Here is an 18,835-nt window from a genome sequence, read left to right as displayed (position 1 = left end):
AGTGAGACTGTCTGAAAAATAAAATCAAATAAAAATAAAATAAAATAAAACTAAGTGGGACACACTTTTACAGTGCATATTAGAATATCTGTAGAGCTTAAATTTTCATTGTTCTGGCTGTTATGCACAAAAGAAAAAACTTTAGCCATTTCTTTAGTGAAGCCTCCTTTATTGTGAATGGTTTCTTGATAAAACGTTTCCACATACGTGTAGAATCGTAGATTCTGTTAGCAAGAGAAGGGGTAGGAAAACAGCATCTGTAGTGAGATTTGATGGTTATTATTCTGAATTTCTTCATTACAATGTTTCTGGGCAAGGATAAAGGAAAGTACAAGAAATTATCTTTTTTGATTATTATCTTCTTCCTCCTTTGATGAAGTAGAGTTCTTTGTGGTGGGGTAAAGAGGCACAGTGCACTGAAAGATTTTTTTTTTTTCAATACTCTGCAGTGTAGCCTCGAAGTTAAGACCTTTTCAAGTTAAGACTCTCCTTCTCTCCCTGTAACTGTTTTGTCTTTACTTCAAGCAGACTTGGAAGTCTTCAGCTTCTGAATGGAGAAACCATGAAATCTGAATTGCATTGTTAATCATGTATTTACCTTAGCTGATGGTGTTTTCAAAAGTTTCATCCTTTCTTGTAGTTTTATAGGGTATATGGCTCTGTAAGAATTCTTGTTTTCAGGCTTATTGCTTTTCCTATGCCACAGACTCCTTCCTTTCTTCCTTCAAACATGTAAAGATCTCTTATAGTGGGTAACAGTATGTATTCTAGAGCCAGGCAGTCCTGGCTTAAGTCCTTACTTGGTCACTGGCTATCTGTGTAAACTTGAGCAAATTTCTTATATATATTATATATATTTTATATATATATATCTATCATATATATTATAAAAAAGATATATATATATATTTTTTTTGAGACAGAGTCTCGCTCTGTCACCCAAGCTGGAGTGCACTGGCCAGATCTCAGCTCACTGCAAGCTCCGCCTCCCGGGTTCATGCCATTCTCCTGCCTCAGCCTCCTGAGTAGCTGGGACTACAGGCGCCTGCCACCTCGCCCGGCTAGTTTTTTGTATTTTTTAGTAGAGACGGGGTTTCACCGTGTTAGCCAGGATGGTCTCGATCTCCTGACCTTGTGATCCGTGATCCGCCTGCCTCGGCCTCCCAAAGTGCTGGGATTACAGGCTTGAGCCGCCGTGCCCGGCCTTTTTTTTTTTTTTTTTTTTAAGAGGTGGTATCTCACTCTGTCATCCAGGCTGGAGTGTGGGTGCGAACATAGCTCGCTATAATATGGAACTTGGCTTAAGCAATCTTCCTGCCTCAGCCTCTTGAGTAGCTGGGACTACAGGCATGCGCCACCATGCCTTGCTATTTTCTAGAATTTTATTTAAATGAAATCATACAGAATAAACTATTTTTGTTTGACTTTCTTCCGTTCAGCGTATTTATTTTTACCCCCTTAAAAAAAGTATAATTATTTTGAGTGTCAGTAGTTCACTTCTTTTTATTGCTGAAGAGTATTCCATTGTGTGAATATATCTCTATTTTTTCATATACCTTTTGAGACCAGGAAACAGTCATTCTGTAGGTGATAACAGAATTGACTGAATTTGGAGACCAGAGGATGAAAGGGAAGAATAGTATGGAGAGAAAATAAGAATAATTGTCTTTATCTTATCTCTAAAGACACAGAAGGAAGTGAGTTGTTATAATAGTTGTAGGGTATTTGTTTTGGTCTGACTTGACTTCCTGTTGGTTTATCATTTTTCTGTAATAGTCTGCTAATGCTACTGAAGAGGAGTATTAAAAAACTCAATTATAGGTCAGGTGAGGTGGCTTATGTCTGTAATGGCAGTACTTTGGGAGGCCAAGGCAGGAGGATCACTTGACCCCAGGAGTTCAAGACCAGCCTCGGCAACATAGAACTCAGGTCTGTTAAAAATAACAAATGAGCCATATATAGTGGCATGTGCCTATGATCTCAGCTACTCAGGAAGCTGAGGTAGGAGGACTGCTTGAGCCTGGGAGGTTGAGGCTGCAGTGAGCCATGATTGCACCACTGCATGCAGCCTGGGTGACGACGTGAGACTCTGTCTCAAAAAAAAAAAACCAAAAACCAACCTCAATAATTGTGTTACATAGCAACTTCAAGTAAACCTTGAACGCCTGTAAATTTGTCTTTCAGACAAAAAAAAAAAAAAATTACAAAGTATTTTTAAAGTTTAGAGTTAGAACACAGTAAACACAGTATAGATCATGTGTTTCCTAATTTCTTTTAGAAGTCGCATCATTAACTACATTGTTATTTAACGTACGCTCTCAATTCTGTTGTGTTTACCATAGTTATTGTATTTATTTCAAAGGGTTTTCTTTCTAGAATATCTTGATTTTGAATCTGATGATTAAGTTTAAAAATATTTTGTTTTGTAGCCATGCAGGATATACGTACTGTGGGTCTTGTGCCGCCCATGCTTATAAACAAGTGGATCCGTCTATTACGTAAGTAATGTAGTTTTGTTTTAAGTTGGAGAAGCTTGAGAATTGATTGCTTTGTGATGGAAGTAATTTGCTTTTTATACTTATTGTTATTATGTAGTCAATTTCATGAGGGATTTGACTTTTGATGAATTTTACTATACTTTATATAGGTTACCGAAAACTTCAATACTTTTTCGTTGTTGTTTGAACATCTGGTTTTTACCTTCCCTTTGGGATGTAAAATGTTTAGTTATGAAGGTTAAATATATATTTTTTTAAATATTTCTTTGAAAACCCAGAGATGGCCGGGCGCGGTGGCTCAAGCCTGTAATCCCAGCACTTTGGGAGGCCGAGGCAGGCGGATCACGGATCACAGGGTCAGGAGATCGAGACCATCCTGGCTAACACGGTGAAACCCCGTCTCTACTAAAAATACAAAAACTAGCCGGGCGAGGTGGCGGGCGCCTGTAGTCCCAGCTACTTGGGAGGCTGAGGCAGGAGAATGGCGTAAACCCGGGAGGCGGAGCTTGCAGTGAGCTGAGATCCGGCCACTGCACTCCAGCCTGGGCGACAGAGCAAGACTCCGTCTCAGAAAAAAAAAAAAAAGAAAGAAAACCCAGAGATGAGCATTCTTAAGAAAAATACAAAGCCCTCTGATCTGTTTTAATCATTTCGTAATTTAAAATTCTTTATTGTACTTGTTAAAATTGTGGTGACTGAAAGGATAATTTGTCGTTGACAGGATAAGGTATTTGAAATATTTTAGAATCTGACAGTGAATTTAATATGATGTTTGAGGCATATTAACTCTTAATAATTCAATGACAGCTCTGAAATTAGCTTAAAAAAAAAAAAAACTTCCTGGGAACTTGAGACTCCTTTAATAGTATACTACTCTATAAGAAACTTGTGAACTTACAAGAGGTTTTGCTGGGAATAGTCACTCATTTTATTTACACAGTTAATTTACTAGCTATGAACCAATATCCGGCCCTAGTTTGCCAGATGTATAAGCTATGTGAATAGGTAAAGTGATCATCTTAGTTCTGTCAAACACTGATTGTTAGGTCTGAATTAGTAGAGATGTAGTATAGTTGTTCAAAAGAAATAGCTCATAGCAGCCATGATTTAATAAAGAAAATCATGCACAGCCCACTTGCCTTTGAGCAGTTCATTCAAAGTTTTTAAACAAAATAGCTGTTCTTTCAAATTTTTATGTAGCATTGCCTGTACATTTTATTATAATTCATTGAAAATTACTTTTGGCAAGCTTTTACTAAAAAGAAAGCAATAATATTTATAAATTGGTGAGGTTTTGGCTAGCCCTGTCTCATTTATGATGTTTTGAGGAGCATTGTTCACAATTATTCCTTGATACATGTTTAATATATAATCTTAAGTAATTTCATGAATAAGAGCAAATAGAAGTTAAATTGAAATGATTTTTTAATCCAGACCTGGTGGCTCACACCTGTAATCCCAGCACTTTGGGAGGCCAAGGCGGGCAGATTACCTGAGGTCAGGAGTTTGAGACCAGCCTGGCCAATATGATGAAACCCTGTCTCTACTGAAATACAAAAAAAATAAAAATAAAAATGAAAAAACTAGCTGGGCATGGTGGCACACGACTGTAGTCCCAGCTACTTGGGAGGCTGAGGCAGGGGAATTGCTTGAATCCGGGAGAGGGAGGTTGCAGTGAGCCAAGATCACGCCACCACACTCCAGCTTGGCAACAGAGCAAGACTCCATTTCAAAAAAAAAAAAAAAAAAAAAGAAAAAGATTTTTTATAAGCTTCTTTCATTTGACTTGGTCCTATAAGGCAGCTATAATAAAAGTTAGTTTATATAACAGCCTTTTCTTTTTGAAACCTTCCTCTATTTGGCAAAAGTTTTGTTGATAAAACTCATGTGCTGGTGGGACACCCCAGAGTTAAATTAGGTTTAGGAGTTTGTAGAGGGGTATAGAGTTTATGTTCGTAGAAGTGGGAAGTATGTGTTCAATAAGTTAACGGAAAGTGAGAAAGAAGGCAAAAGGAAAGAGGAAAAAATGGAAGAGCGCCAAGGACTAAGAAGAGGAAGATAAAGAAGATGAGTAGAAATAGAGGCAAATGATGACTGATGTGATCAAATTATTTTATTTTAATTAATTATTTTTGAGACAGTCTGCTTCTGTCACCCACACTGGAGTGCAGTGGTGCAATCTTGGCTCACTGCAACTTCTGCCCCCAGGTTCAGTCAGTTCTCCTGCCTCATCCTCCCAAGTAACTGGGACTACAGGTGCACGCCACCATACCGAGTTAATTTTTTGTATTTTTAGTGGAGACAGGCTTTCGCCATATTGGCCAGGCTGGTTTCGAACTCCTGACTGCAGGTGATCTGCAGATCGGCTTCCCAAAGTGCTGGGATTACAGGCATGAGCCACTGTGCCCAGCCAGATCAAATTATTTTTTGTAATTAATATATAATAATTTAATTCTGAATGAATAAATTTTAAGGTCTAAGTGTAAAATTAATAATTGACAGTCACAGTTGATTTCTCTTGAAAGAGGCACTCTCTGGGAATTATAATGTCTTTAGAGTGCTTTGAGAAAGTAGAGAAAGAACATCTTTATGAGAAAGGTTAAATTCTATACTACCACTTTCTGTTCTTAACTTCCACATTAATCCATTTGCATTCTATTTTTCAGCCAGGATCATCTTTTGAAAATGTAAATGATACTATGTCACTTTCCAGAATTTAAAAGTGGGTAGGGGATACAAATATGATTTTAAAAGGCATTACAAATAACAGGTAGCAATTATTCCAAAATTGATGTTAGAATGCTGACTAGCAGCTTGGAAAAAGAAGTTGGTTTAGAACCTCTGCTAACATCATCCATCAAAGTAAATACTAGTTAGGTAAGGGTATTAACATATCTGGAGAGGCATTTCAAGCCACAGCTAATTTGGAACACAATATGTCTTAATGTTTATGAGACATTGTTGGGAAGAGTATAAAACATGATAAATTGTAATTAAATTACATGAAAAAATAAGTCATAATGTAACCAGTGGAAGTGATGAACAGAATGGGAAAAATACTTGCAAAAAAATGACAAAGGATAATATCAAAAAATCATAAAATTCTTAGTACTTAGAGGCTAACTCATCATAATAAGAATATGAACTGAAATTACAAGAAGTAAATGTAATTAATAAAAATGGAAATGTTTTATTTTTCTAAAAAAATAGAAATAAAAACAGTAGTGAAGTGCCAATTTAAATAAACAGTTTGAAGAACAATACAGCCGGGCGCGGTGGCTCATGCTTGTAATCCCAGCACTTTGGGAGGCCGAGGTGGGCGCATCACGAGGTCAGGAGATCGAGACCATCCTGGCTAACACGGTGAAACCCCATCTCTACTAAAAAATACAAACAATTAGCCGGGTGTGGTGGCGGGCACCTGTAGTCCCAGCTACTCTGGAGGCTGAGGCAGGAGAATGGCATGAACCCGGGAGGCGGAGCTTGCAGTGAGCCAAGATCGCGCCACTGCACTCCAGCCTGGGCGACAGAGCGAGACTCTGCCTCAAAAAAAAAAAATACAGTTGTGTAATTCCTATAATCCAGAAATGGCTAGATTATGGCAAAATTAGTTTTTTTATTTAAAAAAATGCATTTCAATGGACTATATCAGGTTAACGCTTTAGGAAAGCAATTTGATAATATATATTAAGAGTCATAAAAATGTATATAATTACTGGCTTAGAAATTCACGTTCGCAAGCTCTATCCTAATAAGTCCCAAAATGGAAAAAGTTAAATGTGTTACGTTTTCTACAGCAGCATTGTTTTTTAAAGAGTCTTAAGTTTCTGATAGTGCATTGACTAAATAAAAAAAGCAGGGTATAAAATTGTGTAAAATTGGGAAAAAAAGAGAATGTACTATATAAGGTTAAATAAATTATTGTAATGGATGCTAATAGTTTGCATATGTTTTCTTATATGAGAAATGGATATATTATTTTAATGGTGAAAAATATAAAATTTAAAAGCATTTGTGCAAAAATGATTACAAGTTGAGGGGACTAATGATTCTTAAACTGACAGAATGGTTCTTTGATTTATAATATGACTGGTCAGGGCCTAATAACATTTTTCGTTCTTTTTTTTTTCTTCTTCTTCTTCTTTTTTTTTTGAGATGGAGTCTCTCTTTGTCACTCAGGCTGGAGTGCAGTGGTGCAGTCTTGGCTCACTGCAACCTCCACCTCCTGAGTTCAAGTGATTCTCCTGCCTCAGGCTCCCAAGTAGCTGTAATTACGAGCATCTGCCACCAGGCAGGCCTGGATAATTTTTTTATTTTTAGTAGAGACAAGGTTTTACCATGTTGGCTAGGCTGGTCTCGAACACCTGACCACAAGTGATCTGCCTGCCTTGGCCTCCCAAAGTGTTGGGATTACAGGCATGAGCCACTGTGCCTGGCCAAGGTTTTTCTTTTTCACAGTAACTGTTAGGGCTGATAACTTAATGGGGAGTGTGAGAGGCAGCTTTTGAGGTCATAACGAAGATTGTTTACAAACAAACTTCCCTATTTCATAAAGAATTAGTAGCAAAGGTTTTCAGGTGTTGCTTTCCAAGAGAAATGCATGAATAAATTAAAGCATATTTATTTTAAAAGTTTATTAAGTGACTGCTATGATCCAGATATTGTGGTAGTGCTAGAGACACAGCGATTAATAAAACAGACATGGTTTTAGCTCTGTGCTGATAAATTGGTAGGTGAGATAGATATTAAGCATATGATAATGAATATAGATATCTTATTAAAAACTAAAAATTTAATTTAAAAGCTGAAAGTGAAATACAGTGGTTCTCAAACTTCTTGGTTTCAGGAACCCTGTCTACTTCTAACTTATTAGGGACACCAAATGTAGACCACATCTACCTTTGTTGAATGCATTCAAAATTAAAATGAGACACTTTAAAAATTATTTAAAAATAAACAAATTAGAGGTTAATAAAAACATTTTTAAAAATGAGAAGTACATTTTCTAATAGAAGATAGTGGGAAAAGTGGCATTGCTTTCCTTTTTTTTTTTTTTTTTACAAAATGTAAAAATGTCATATTTTTACTAGTTATTAAATCTCCTTTTAATGTTTGGCTTAATAGAAGAAGATAACTATGTTCTCATATCTGGTTATGCATTCATCCTGTTGTGATCATTTGTTTTGGTTGAGGTATATGAAGAAAATCTAACCTCACACAGATATGTAGTTAGAAAAGGAAGAGGTGTAGTGTAATTACCTTTTCAGATAATTGTGGATATTTTTCTTTAATACTACACCAAAACTCAACAAATGGTAGTCTCTTAAAGGTTAGTTATAATGCGAAATCTGAAGTTCCTATCAATGAATTTTTGTCCTTTTTTTTTTTTTTTTTGAGACGAAGTCTTGCTCTGTCACCAGGCTGGAGTGCAGTGGCACTATCTCAGCTCACTGCAACCTCCACCTCCCGGATTCAAGTGATTCTCCTGCCTCAGTCTCCCAAGTAGCTGGGACTACGGACGCGTGCCACCATGCCCAGCTAATTTTTGAATTTTTAAGGTTTCACCATGTTGGCCAGGATGACTCGATCTCTTGACCTCGTGATCCACTTGCCTCGGCCTCCCAGAGTGCTGGGATTACAGATGTGAGCCACCATGCCTAGCTGAATTTTTGTACTTTTTATAAATTCATTGTCTATTTTACAGTTTGAATGGATCTTTTACCCTTGCATCATTTTGTAATGTGTGGAACACTGGGGAAATTTTTATTGTGTTATGCAGATATTTTCAATGCTGGTATTTCATTATATGATACTAAAAAATCACATTTCTTTTTGTTTGTTTTGTTTTGTTTGTTTTTCTTTTTTTGAGACAGAGTTTCGCTCTTGTCGCCCAGCTGGAGTGCAGTGGCACAATCTCAGCTCACTGCAACCTCCACCTCCTGGGTTCAAGGGATTCTCCTGCCTCAGCCTCCCGAGTAGCTGGGATTATAGGCATGCACCACCACGCCCTGCTAATTTTTGTATTTTTAATAGAGACAGGGTTTCACCATGTTGGCCAGGCTGGTCTCAAACTGCTGACCTCAGGTGATCCACCTGCCTCGGCCTCCCAAATTACTGGGATTACATGCGTGAGCCACTGCACCTGGCAAAAAAATCACATTTCTTAATGTCACCATGTATTTTATCAGACAAAATCATTAATTCTTTGGAGGCTATCAAGCTTACAGTGATAAAAGTTTTATGAAAGTCTGATTTTCACTTGAAAACCTCAATTTCATCATTGACAACAAATATATTATTTTCTTTGAAGTACTAGATTCTGTTTTGTTTTTTTTTTCCCCCTTTTGAGATAGGATTTTGCTTTGTTACCCAGGCTGGAGTCAGTGGCATGATCATAGCTCACGCAGCTTTGAATTCCCAGGCTCAAGTGATCCTCCTGTTCCAGCCTTCTGAGTAGCTAGGACTGCAGACCTGTGCCAGCATGCTTGGCTGTTTTTTAAAAAATTGTTTTTGTAGAGATGTGGTCTCACTATGTTGCTCAGGCTGGTCTTGAACTCCTGGCCTCAAGCTATCCTCTCACCTCAGCCTCCCAAGGTGCTGAGATTACAGGCATGAACCACTGTGCCTGACTTCCATTCACTTTGGAGAAATCTTCTGCCAGCTACCTAAACTGGAATAGCCATAATTTATCTACAGTCATCTTTTGAAGTAAAAATTTTTTTCCATGAGGAAAATGTCTGGTTCGGCTTACAGCTCACAACTACACGACTGCTTTTTCCTGAGACATACTTCCATATGCAGCAGAAATGTTTTATCACCACAGATTGAATGCATTTTGTCATAGACTATTAAAAATATACCTACTCAAGAGTCAGGATTTAATGAAATTAGGAACTCCCTCCCTTTTAAACTTAGTGTGAGTAAGGTTAAAAAATAAGACTACTAGTACATATTGATTATACTACTCTGATCTTTGTTCTAATGGGCCAGTGGTTTTATGCTCCCCTCACCTTTGCACCGTAATTGCAGATGAAAAAAGTAAATAACGTCCTTGCATTCTTATGAAAATAGTTTTAATTTTATGGACTGCTGCATAGGGTCTTGAGGAATACCGGGAATCCAGAGTTCGCAGTTTGAGAACTATTGTTATAGATCTTAGGAGGGTGACTTGATTTAAATTGTGGGAAAGGTATTGGGGAAAGTATCTCCGAGGAACAGATTATTTATTTATTTATTTATTTATTTATTTTTGAGACGGAGTCTCGCTCTGTCGCCCAGGCTGGAGTGCAGTGGCACAATCTTGGCTCACTGTAACCTCCGCCTCCCAGGTTCAAACGATTCTCCTGCCTCAGCCTCCTGAGTAGCTGGGACCATGCCTGGCTAATTTTTTGTATTTTTAGTAGAGATGGGGTTTCAGCGTGTTAGCCAGGATGGTCTCGATCTCCTGACCTCGTGATCTGCTTGCCTTGGCCTCCCAAAGTGTTGGGATTTCAGGCGTGAGCCACCGCACCCGACCGAGGAACACGTTTTTTAAGCCAGGCTAGCCAAGCTTAAAAAGGGGAACAAAACATGGATTTAAAAAGTTTGAAGTAGGCAAAGTTGTTGGTGTTATCAAGGAACTGCAAGAAGACCAGTATACATAAAGTATTATGATCAAGGTGGGCAAGAGTAATAGCTAATTTGCTAGTGCATTTGAGAGTGCAGAGCCCGTTGTAAGGATTCTAGATTTTATCCTGTGACCATGAAATGCTATGAAAGTCTTTAAGCAAGGGAAGTGATATGATCTATGTTTCCAGAAAATGACTTTGACTGTTTAAGGAATTTAAAAAATCATACATTTTAGTTCTTTTCCATATTGGTAGTTGACTATTATTAAAACTCTAAAATCTCAGAATTCAGGATGTACTGAGGTAGTAGTAACTTGATTTTGATACATATTTTTCAGAAAGCCTTGCAGGACAGAAAAAGAGAGCAAAAAGAAATGCTTTTTGGGGCCAAATGACATTTTTTTCTTTGGTTAAAATGTCTTCACTTCCTGTGAAACACCTTTACAAAATTACTTATGTTCCATTATTTGGACTAAGTAGCTGAATAAACAGTCATGAGGGTACACACTCAGGCAGCTTATACCTGGGTGCACAGACTACATTCATCGTTGCAACTCCACAAATGTGAATTCTTTATTATAGCTATTATATATGAAGTGCATTTATTTCTAAGAGAATGCCTACTGATCTTGCCCTTCTCCCCCAATTTTTTCATATTAAAGGCTTTTTTTTAAACCTGTGTATCAACAATGACGATGTGCTAATATTGAAAAGTTACGTCTTTAAAGACAAAGCACCTTACGGTCAAATAAAGGGAGAGAAAGTGGCATTGCTTCTAATGCCTCCATTATTTATTTCTCTTCAAAATATTCCTGTGGCCTTGGTGTTTATGGATCTAGCATTGTAACAAAGAAAATGCATGAACTTCAATGTACACTATTCATTTTCTTTTGTTAGCATTTAGCTAACAAAGAGACCCATTTTGAGATTACTACTGGTTTAAATGCCCCATTTTACTTTCCTTTCAATGACATTTGGGTTTTTCTGGTTTTGTTTTTGGATATATTGCTTTTAAGGGTTTTATATTGAGGAGACTTACACATTTTTTTTCTTATTACTTCTTTTAATCAAATATGGAACTTCACTTGGCTATTGGCGAGTTTTCTACCAAACCAGAAAGAATCTGTAGAGTACACAGTTGGTTAATTGAGATTGGTGGGGCTCTTTTTCCTTCATCTAGATTGGGGCAGACAAAAAGGCAAATAAGGAAAGTAGTCAGGTATCAGAAGAGTTAATTAGGCTTCTGGCAGACCTCTGTTGTTTATTTCTGGAGCAGTGTATCTTTTGGCTATTGTTAGAACCTTATTACACTTAGGAAATTTATGTATGCCTTGAATTTAAATTGTTATTTTAAAAATCACTTCATATTTTGACTGTGTGTTTTAGATTTTCCAGGAGTGCTCTGATGTTAAATATTCTTTCTGTCTGTCTTTTCATATATTCCTCAATCAGAAAAATGCCGTTTCTCATTATTTGATTCTTGGTTCATGTACTACCTGGCCCTAGTCAGGTTACCTAAACATTTCTGAATTACCATTATCTACAGCCCACATTAGCCTTTAATTAAAAAGAAAGTGTCATTTGTTTATGTGCTGTTAAGATAGGTGACCAGAGTGCTATCTTTTAGTTTTCTTCATTTAGAAATCTATAGATTTGACTTTTTTTTTGAAATGGTTCTTGAATTGATGATAGAGGTGGTGACAAGAAGTGAGGATTAGCAGTGCTAATAACATATTGAAGGAAGAGAGGCAGAAAGATTCTGTCTTCTATAAGGAACTTAAATTAATGAGCAAAAAGCAATCCAGTTAAAAAGAGGGCAAAGGACATGAACAGACTCTTTTCAAAAGAAGATACATACGTGGCCAACAAGCATACAAAAAAATTCTCATAATCAGTAATCGCTAGAGAGATACAAATCAAAACCACAATGAGATACCACCTGATAATAGTCAGAGTGGCTATTATTGATAAGTCAAAAATTAACAGATGCTGGTAAGGTTGTGGAGGAAAAGAAATGTTTTACACATTGTTGGTAGTAGTGTAAATTCATTCAGTCATTGTGGAAAACAGTGTGGCGATTTCTCAAAGAACTTAAACCAGAAGTAACTCGGGACCCAGCAGTCCCGTTATTGGATATGTACCTGAAGGAATGTAAATTGTTCTGCCATAAAGACACATGCACACATGTGTTCATTGCAGCACTGTTCTCAATAGTAAAGACATGGAATCTACATAAATGCCCATCAGTGGTAGACTAGATAAAGAAAATGTGGTACATATATACACTATGTAATATTACACAGCTCTATAAAAGAATGAGATCATATCTTTTGCAGCAACATGGAGCTAGACGCCATTATCCTAAGCAAACTCCCACAGGAACAGAAAATCAAATACTGTGTGTTCTCATAAGTAGGAGCTAAATATTGAGAACATGTGGACATAAAGAAGGGAACAACAGACACTGAGACCTACTTGAGGCTAGAATGTGGGAGAAGGATGAGGATAAAAAAACTACTTATGGAATACTAGGTTTATTACCTAGGTGTCCAAATAATCTGTACACCAAACCTTGGCAACATGTAATTTACCTATATTACAAACCCATACAGGTACCCTTGAACTTAAAGAAAAGGATAATCTGCTTCTGACCAGAAATGGCCTGTGGATGAACCCTCATGTTTGCTGTGTGTGCTGTCTTAAGGAGGTTCTGGGACTCTAAACTGAGAATCACTTATCCACAACTTTCTTTGTTTTTTTTTTTCATAGCAGAACAACTTAATATGCACAGCTTTATCTCCTCCCTCCCTCCCTGCAATATATGAAGTAACATAAACCAATAATTGGTTAATTTTCTTAGCTGTAATAGAATTTTATGAGAATAAATATATTGCTAAAGCACACATTCCCTGGCCTGCAAATTTTTGATACAAAAGAACTAGCTCATCTCTCAGCTTTTGTTCGTTAATTGAGCAATCCGTAACACTTTTCTAACTACATAGCATATCATATGTTTTCTTCAAATAGTTTTGGCTTTATGAGTCTGTAAGTTTTTATGTGATGTGAGAAGGTTGGTTCATGTGAATATTGGAGAACAGAGAAGATTGATAGTTTTGGAATTCAGATTGTAGGGCAGGTTTGGATATTTGACTGAATGAGAGGAAATTAACATTACTCTTAATGTCAAGATAAAGAGATTGTACAGGTTTAAGCTACACTTTAGCTCAGTTCTTTTCTGTAGACTACAGTGCAAATAACACATAATCTAGTTTCTTTGTTTTTGAGAATGACTTCTATTTGAATGGGAATAGAGAAAGCTTATTATATAGAATTCTTTTCAACAAGATGCCTTTTTCACCCTACCATGGAGGAAATACGGAAATAGCTTTTTCAGAATGCCTTTTTATAATGGGTATTTTGTATAGATATTTAGAATTTTATGCTATTATGTATTTTTATTAAAATCATGGTGGATCTTAGAAGTTTATTTTAGAATGTGTTAGAATTTTGAAATTTTAATAGCTTAAATGTGTAAAATCCAGTTAATAAAATACAGCTTCTGAAAACCTGTTGTATCCTTGTCATTGTGCATACAGAGATTATTTTATGCATAGTGGTTTGGTTTACTGTATTACTTAATAGCTGGTATTTCCAAGTACTGAATATGATTCTTTTAAAGGCCATCCAACAAAGACAGAAATAAGGAATTGAACTTAACTGAGGAGCAAGTCATTATTAGGTGTATTAGTTTGCTAGGGCTGTCATAATAAAATACCACAGATTGGGTGGTTTAAACAACACAGATTTATTTTTTAACAATTCTGGAAGCTTGAAGTTCAATATCAAGTTTGTCAGGGTTGGTTTCTCCTGAGGCCTTTCTTCTTGGCCTGTTGTAGGTGGCCGCCTTCTTGTTGCCCCTTCTGACATGATCATATCTCTGTGCAGGCATACTTCTGGTGTCTCTTTTTCCTATAAGGACACCAGACTTATTGGATTAGGTCCCCACTAATGGCCTCATTTGAACTTAATCGCCTCTTTGAAGACCTTATCTCTAAATAGCATTACAGTCTGTGCTACTGGGGATTGGTTCTTCAACATGTGAATTTTGGAGGGGAACACAGTTCAGCCATTAACAGTTGGTAATTAAGAAGGAAAACAAGTGATTTGTAAGAATTGCTTTTTTCTCTTTTATTTAATAAGGTTTGTGTAGAAGTGCAATTGTTCCGTGTTTTTTGTTGTGTATCTCCTAGCCGGAGAATTTTCATCCTTGGGCCTTCTCATCATGTGCCCCTCTCTCGATGTGCACTTTCCAGTGTGGATATATATAGGACACCCCTGTATGACCTTCGTATTGACCAAAAGAGTAAGTATATAGAAATAGCTTTCAAATAGCTAATGTTCTTTTAATAGGACTTGGAAGTTAATTTAAAAACTTATAAATGTGAGCATCATAAGTAATATCTCAATATTTAAAATAAAATTTGTTACAACTAATCTGCATAAAACAGCAAAAAAAGAAACTCTTCCATATCCCTAAAAGGCAACTAGTGTTTTTCAGCTAGCTACAGAAATCTGTCAGATCCGCCAGTGTGCAGATTGTAGTGGTTACATTAATATTCAGAAAAATGCCATGTACTCAGTGTACCAGGAGACAAAAAATTAGTACCCATACCAATTTCATGAAAGATTCTGGGCGTGTTAATCTACTTCTACGTAATGACACTTTCTCACTGTAAATAGATAATGCTGATAATATCTTTATTTTCTTGTAAATGATTTTTATGGGAAAAAATGAGCCTTTATGAAACTCTGAAAGAAACGTGCTATATAAATGATAAATATATTTTATTTTTAAACATGCCTACAATTAAGATTGATTTATATTTTTCCAGGAGTCCAGAGTCACATTTTTATTTAGTAGTTCTTACACAATAGATGTATAAAGTAAAAACCTTTTGATTTTATAAAGGTTTTTTTTTGGGGGGGGGAGGAGTAATTTTAAAAATACAGAACAGTATAAAGAGTAGTATAAGAAACTGGCCGGGCGCGGTGGCTCAAGCCTGTAATCCCAGCACTTTGGGAGGCCGAGACGGGCGGATCACAAGGTCAGGAGATCAAGACCATCCTGGCTAACATAGTGAAACCCTGTCTCTACTAAAAACTACAAAAAACTAGCCGGGTGAGGTGGCAGGCGCCTGTAGTCCCAGCTACTCGGGAGGCTGAGGCAGGAGAATGGCGAGAGCCCGGGAAGCGGAGCTTGCAGTGAGCTGAGATCCGGCCACTGCACTCCAGCCTGGGCGACAGAGCGAGACTCCGTCACCAAAAAAAAAAAAAAAAAAAAGAAATTAACTGATGTACTTAACATCCATAATTTATTCAGAGTTTCTCGCTCATCCTGAACCCAATTTACCTTCCCAGAAGTAACCACCTTCATGATCTGGGTATATGTCCTTTCAGTTGGTCAAATTATTCACACACATGCACGCACACACACACACATATATGTACACACACACACATACTGACCTATATATATATTTATTTTTGTTTTTAGAGATGTGATCTCACTCTGTTGCCCAGGCTGGAGTGCAGTGGCATGATTATAGTTCACTGCAGCCTCAAACTCCTGGGCTCAAGTGATCCTCCTACCTCAGTCCCCCAGGTAGCTAGAACTACAGGCACACATCACCACACCCAATTTATTTAAATTTTTTTTTTTTGTAGAGGTAGGGTCTTGCTATATTGCCCAGGCTGATCTTGAACTCCTGGTCTCAAGCAATTCTCCTATCTTGGCCTCCCAAAGTGCTGGGTTTATAGGTGTGAGCCACTGTACCTGGCCTCAAATTATGTTTTTAAGTATGTTAGGGGTGCTATTGTTTCAAAGAATTTTGCATAAATTTCTTGTATAGAATAAAAGAGTCGAAGCCTAGTGTGGTGGTTCATGTCTGAAATCCCAGCACTTTGGGAGGCTGAGATGGGTAGACTGCTTGAGCTCAGGAGTTTGAGACCAGTCTGGGCAATGTGGCAAAACCCTGTCTGTACAAAAAAATACAAAAATCTGCTGGGCGTGATGGCACGTGGCTGTAGTCTCAGCCACCCGGTTGGGAGAGGGCGTGGGGCAGTGAGGTAGGAGGATGGCTTGAGCTCAGGAGGTAGAGGTTGCAGTGAGCTGAAATCATATTGCTGTACTTCAGCCTGGCCTGGGTGACAGAGTGAAGCCCTGTCTCCAAAATTAAATAAATTAATTTGAAAATAAATAAAATAGGCCGGGCGTGGTGGCTCAAGCCTGTAATCCCAGCACTTTGGGAGGCCAAGACGGGCGGATCACAAGGTCAGGAGATGGAGACCATCCTGGCTAACACGATGAAACCCCGTCTCTACTAAAAAATACAAAAAACTAGCCGGGCGAGGTGGCAGGCGCCTGTAGTCCCAGCTACTCAGGAGGCTGAGGCAGGAGAATGGCGTGAAGCCGGGAGGCGGAGCTTGCAGTGAGCTGAGGCCACTGCACTCCAGCCTGGGCGACAGAGCGAGACTCCGTCTCAAAAAAAAAAAAAAAAAAAAAAGAAAGAAAGAAAATAAATAAAATAATAAAAGAGTCCATTTGCAAGAAAAAATTCTTTTTTCTTATTTTTGGCATAAGTTTTCATAATTTGGGCTTTAGGTATCATAGAATATTAGCAATTTGTTAATCCATCTTATTAATGAAACGACTATTTCTAACCTTACTTCCTGAGATGTTTTAAGGAACACATTTTACTTTTAAAACCTTGTTGGGGCATTCAGAAAATTTTAATTTTGGATAACTTGCCAGTGAAGAAATGGAGAATTTTTTCAAGAAAAGAGGTCATACAACCATTTCTTTCTGTCTTTGATATAGGTAAACCCATTTGAGGATTTGTTCTATTCTATGCTAAAAATATTATTATATATATTTTTTACATGTTAACTTTTATCTTTTTCTTGTTCTACAATATTCAGTTTTAAGTATAGTTCATCAGAAGGGCCTGAATTACTAGTCTTTTTAAGTTGGGATGGTATTGTGGCAAATTTATATTTTGATCTATCTTAAAAGCTTAATTTTGGATTTTCAGGAAAATAGCATTAGTGAGAATTTTCTCTTCTTGGTATGGCAGAAACCTGAGGTGTGAAATAATACCACACATTTTATTAAAAAAACTCAAACTATGCTTTTGACCTCATGAGTTAAATAGACCAGTGGTTTTTCTATATTTCAGTAGGAATTCTAATTATGTTCTTGCTAGCATGTACTGATTAAAGCCAAGGAAAAGCCTAGACCCAAAAGTGATTTTAGAAATAATGAAAGGAACTGATGAAGAGTTTAGATGATCATTTTTTATATAACTATGTAACATATGCAAATGATGAGTAAGTCTTTACATGTATTACTGTTTTACCTGTTACATAAAAACTAGTTCTGTTTTTTTCTCTTTCTCCTTACTCTCCCTCCTTTCTTTCCTTTCTTTCTATTATTTTGTTTTAATAAAAATGAGAATATTTTATGGTGTTTCTGTCTTTTGCCAAAGCATGTAGTTTTGTGTTACTGGGTGGAATCTCACTGGATAAGGATATGCATTAATATATTTGTTTTACTGTATTTTGAAATCTCTTTAGTTTACGGAGAACTATGGAAGACAGGAATGTTTGAACGCATGTCTCTGCAGACAGATGAAGATGAACACAGTATTGAAATGCATTTGCCTTATACAGCTAAAGCCATGGAAAGGTATATTGATTGATATAAGAAATCCCCAGGAAATCAAAGACATTAATTTCTTTGGTAATTTAAAACTAGTAAATCCCAATAATTATCAGGGTAAAGAGATTAAGAAATGAGATAAAAAATTGAGACAGGAGTGTCTTAAGGTGGATTGTTGGTTTTGAGTAGTTTTCCTATGAAGGCTGAACATGTGAATTGACATGATTGTTTTATTAGCTGGAAGTATTAAAAAAACCATGGGTATGTGAGTGTATGTGGGTATGTATATATCTTGCTTTGCTTGTATTTTATTCATTCGACATTTCTTTATCTCAAAATAATAATTCCATTCTTTTCTGGTACAATGCTATAATTAATCGTAAAATTTTAGGCTTGTATTTAATTTTGGAGGTCATTTATTTCAACCTTGTGCAAGGTACATGAATCTCTTTTATGGTATGCTTGACAGACTTACATGGTACCTGCTAAAGGTCTTCCTGTGATGGAGTACTCACTGTACTGTGAGCTGAACGAGGACAGGGTCAATATCTATTTTGTTCTCTACTGTGTACCCCACCACCTAGCACAGTGTCCAGCACATAGTAGTTATTAATGTATTGTGATAAAATAAAAAATAATTATTTCAAGGATTTTCTTCTTTTAGTGAAACATTTGGATTAGGATGTCTTCTCTTTTGTAGGTTTCTCTAATTTTTAAAACCATTTCCTATATATGGACTTAATATTTCATATTTAGTTTGGCAGTTCTAAGTATGGTAAGATGATTCCTTCTGGATTTGTTCATTATATTTTCTTACTAAAGTACATGATGCTCTGTAGGCTCTCAGTAAATATTAATTAAATGTACTAATAAAGTCTAAGATAACATTATATTTTTTATGTTGATGTAGCTTACTGTTGGCTAATGTACTTGCGATCAGCCAAAGCTCAAGGCCTTTTCATAATATTCAGATGGATTATTTTCTGTTCTCAGACTTTTGTGTGATTTCTTTT

General features: G+C 36.8%; 1 protein-coding gene across 4 annotated transcripts in view; it reads left to right on the top strand.

The window, feature by feature from the left end:
- MEMO1 (mediator of cell motility 1) overlaps positions 1–18,835 on the top strand; it is a 147,891-nt gene that overhangs the window by 74,902 nt on the left and 54,154 nt on the right. For all 4 annotated transcript variants that reach the window (XM_030920818.1, XM_030920819.1, XM_030920816.1 and 1 more), the window contains 3 exons: positions 2,430–2,498; positions 14,356–14,468; positions 17,738–17,849. In XM_030920818.1, the coding sequence (XP_030776678.1) occupies positions 2,432–2,498; positions 14,356–14,468; positions 17,738–17,849 (292 nt within the window). In that variant the 5' untranslated portion in view covers positions 2,430–2,431. The remainder of the gene's footprint in view (positions 1–2,429; positions 2,499–14,355; positions 14,469–17,737; positions 17,850–18,835) is intronic.

Source organism: Rhinopithecus roxellana, chromosome 17 (genome assembly GCF_007565055.1).
Source record: "Rhinopithecus roxellana isolate Shanxi Qingling chromosome 17, ASM756505v1, whole genome shotgun sequence".
NCBI lineage: Eukaryota > Metazoa > Chordata > Mammalia > Primates > Cercopithecidae > Rhinopithecus > Rhinopithecus roxellana.
This window is presented reverse-complemented; position numbering and strand designations above follow the sequence as displayed.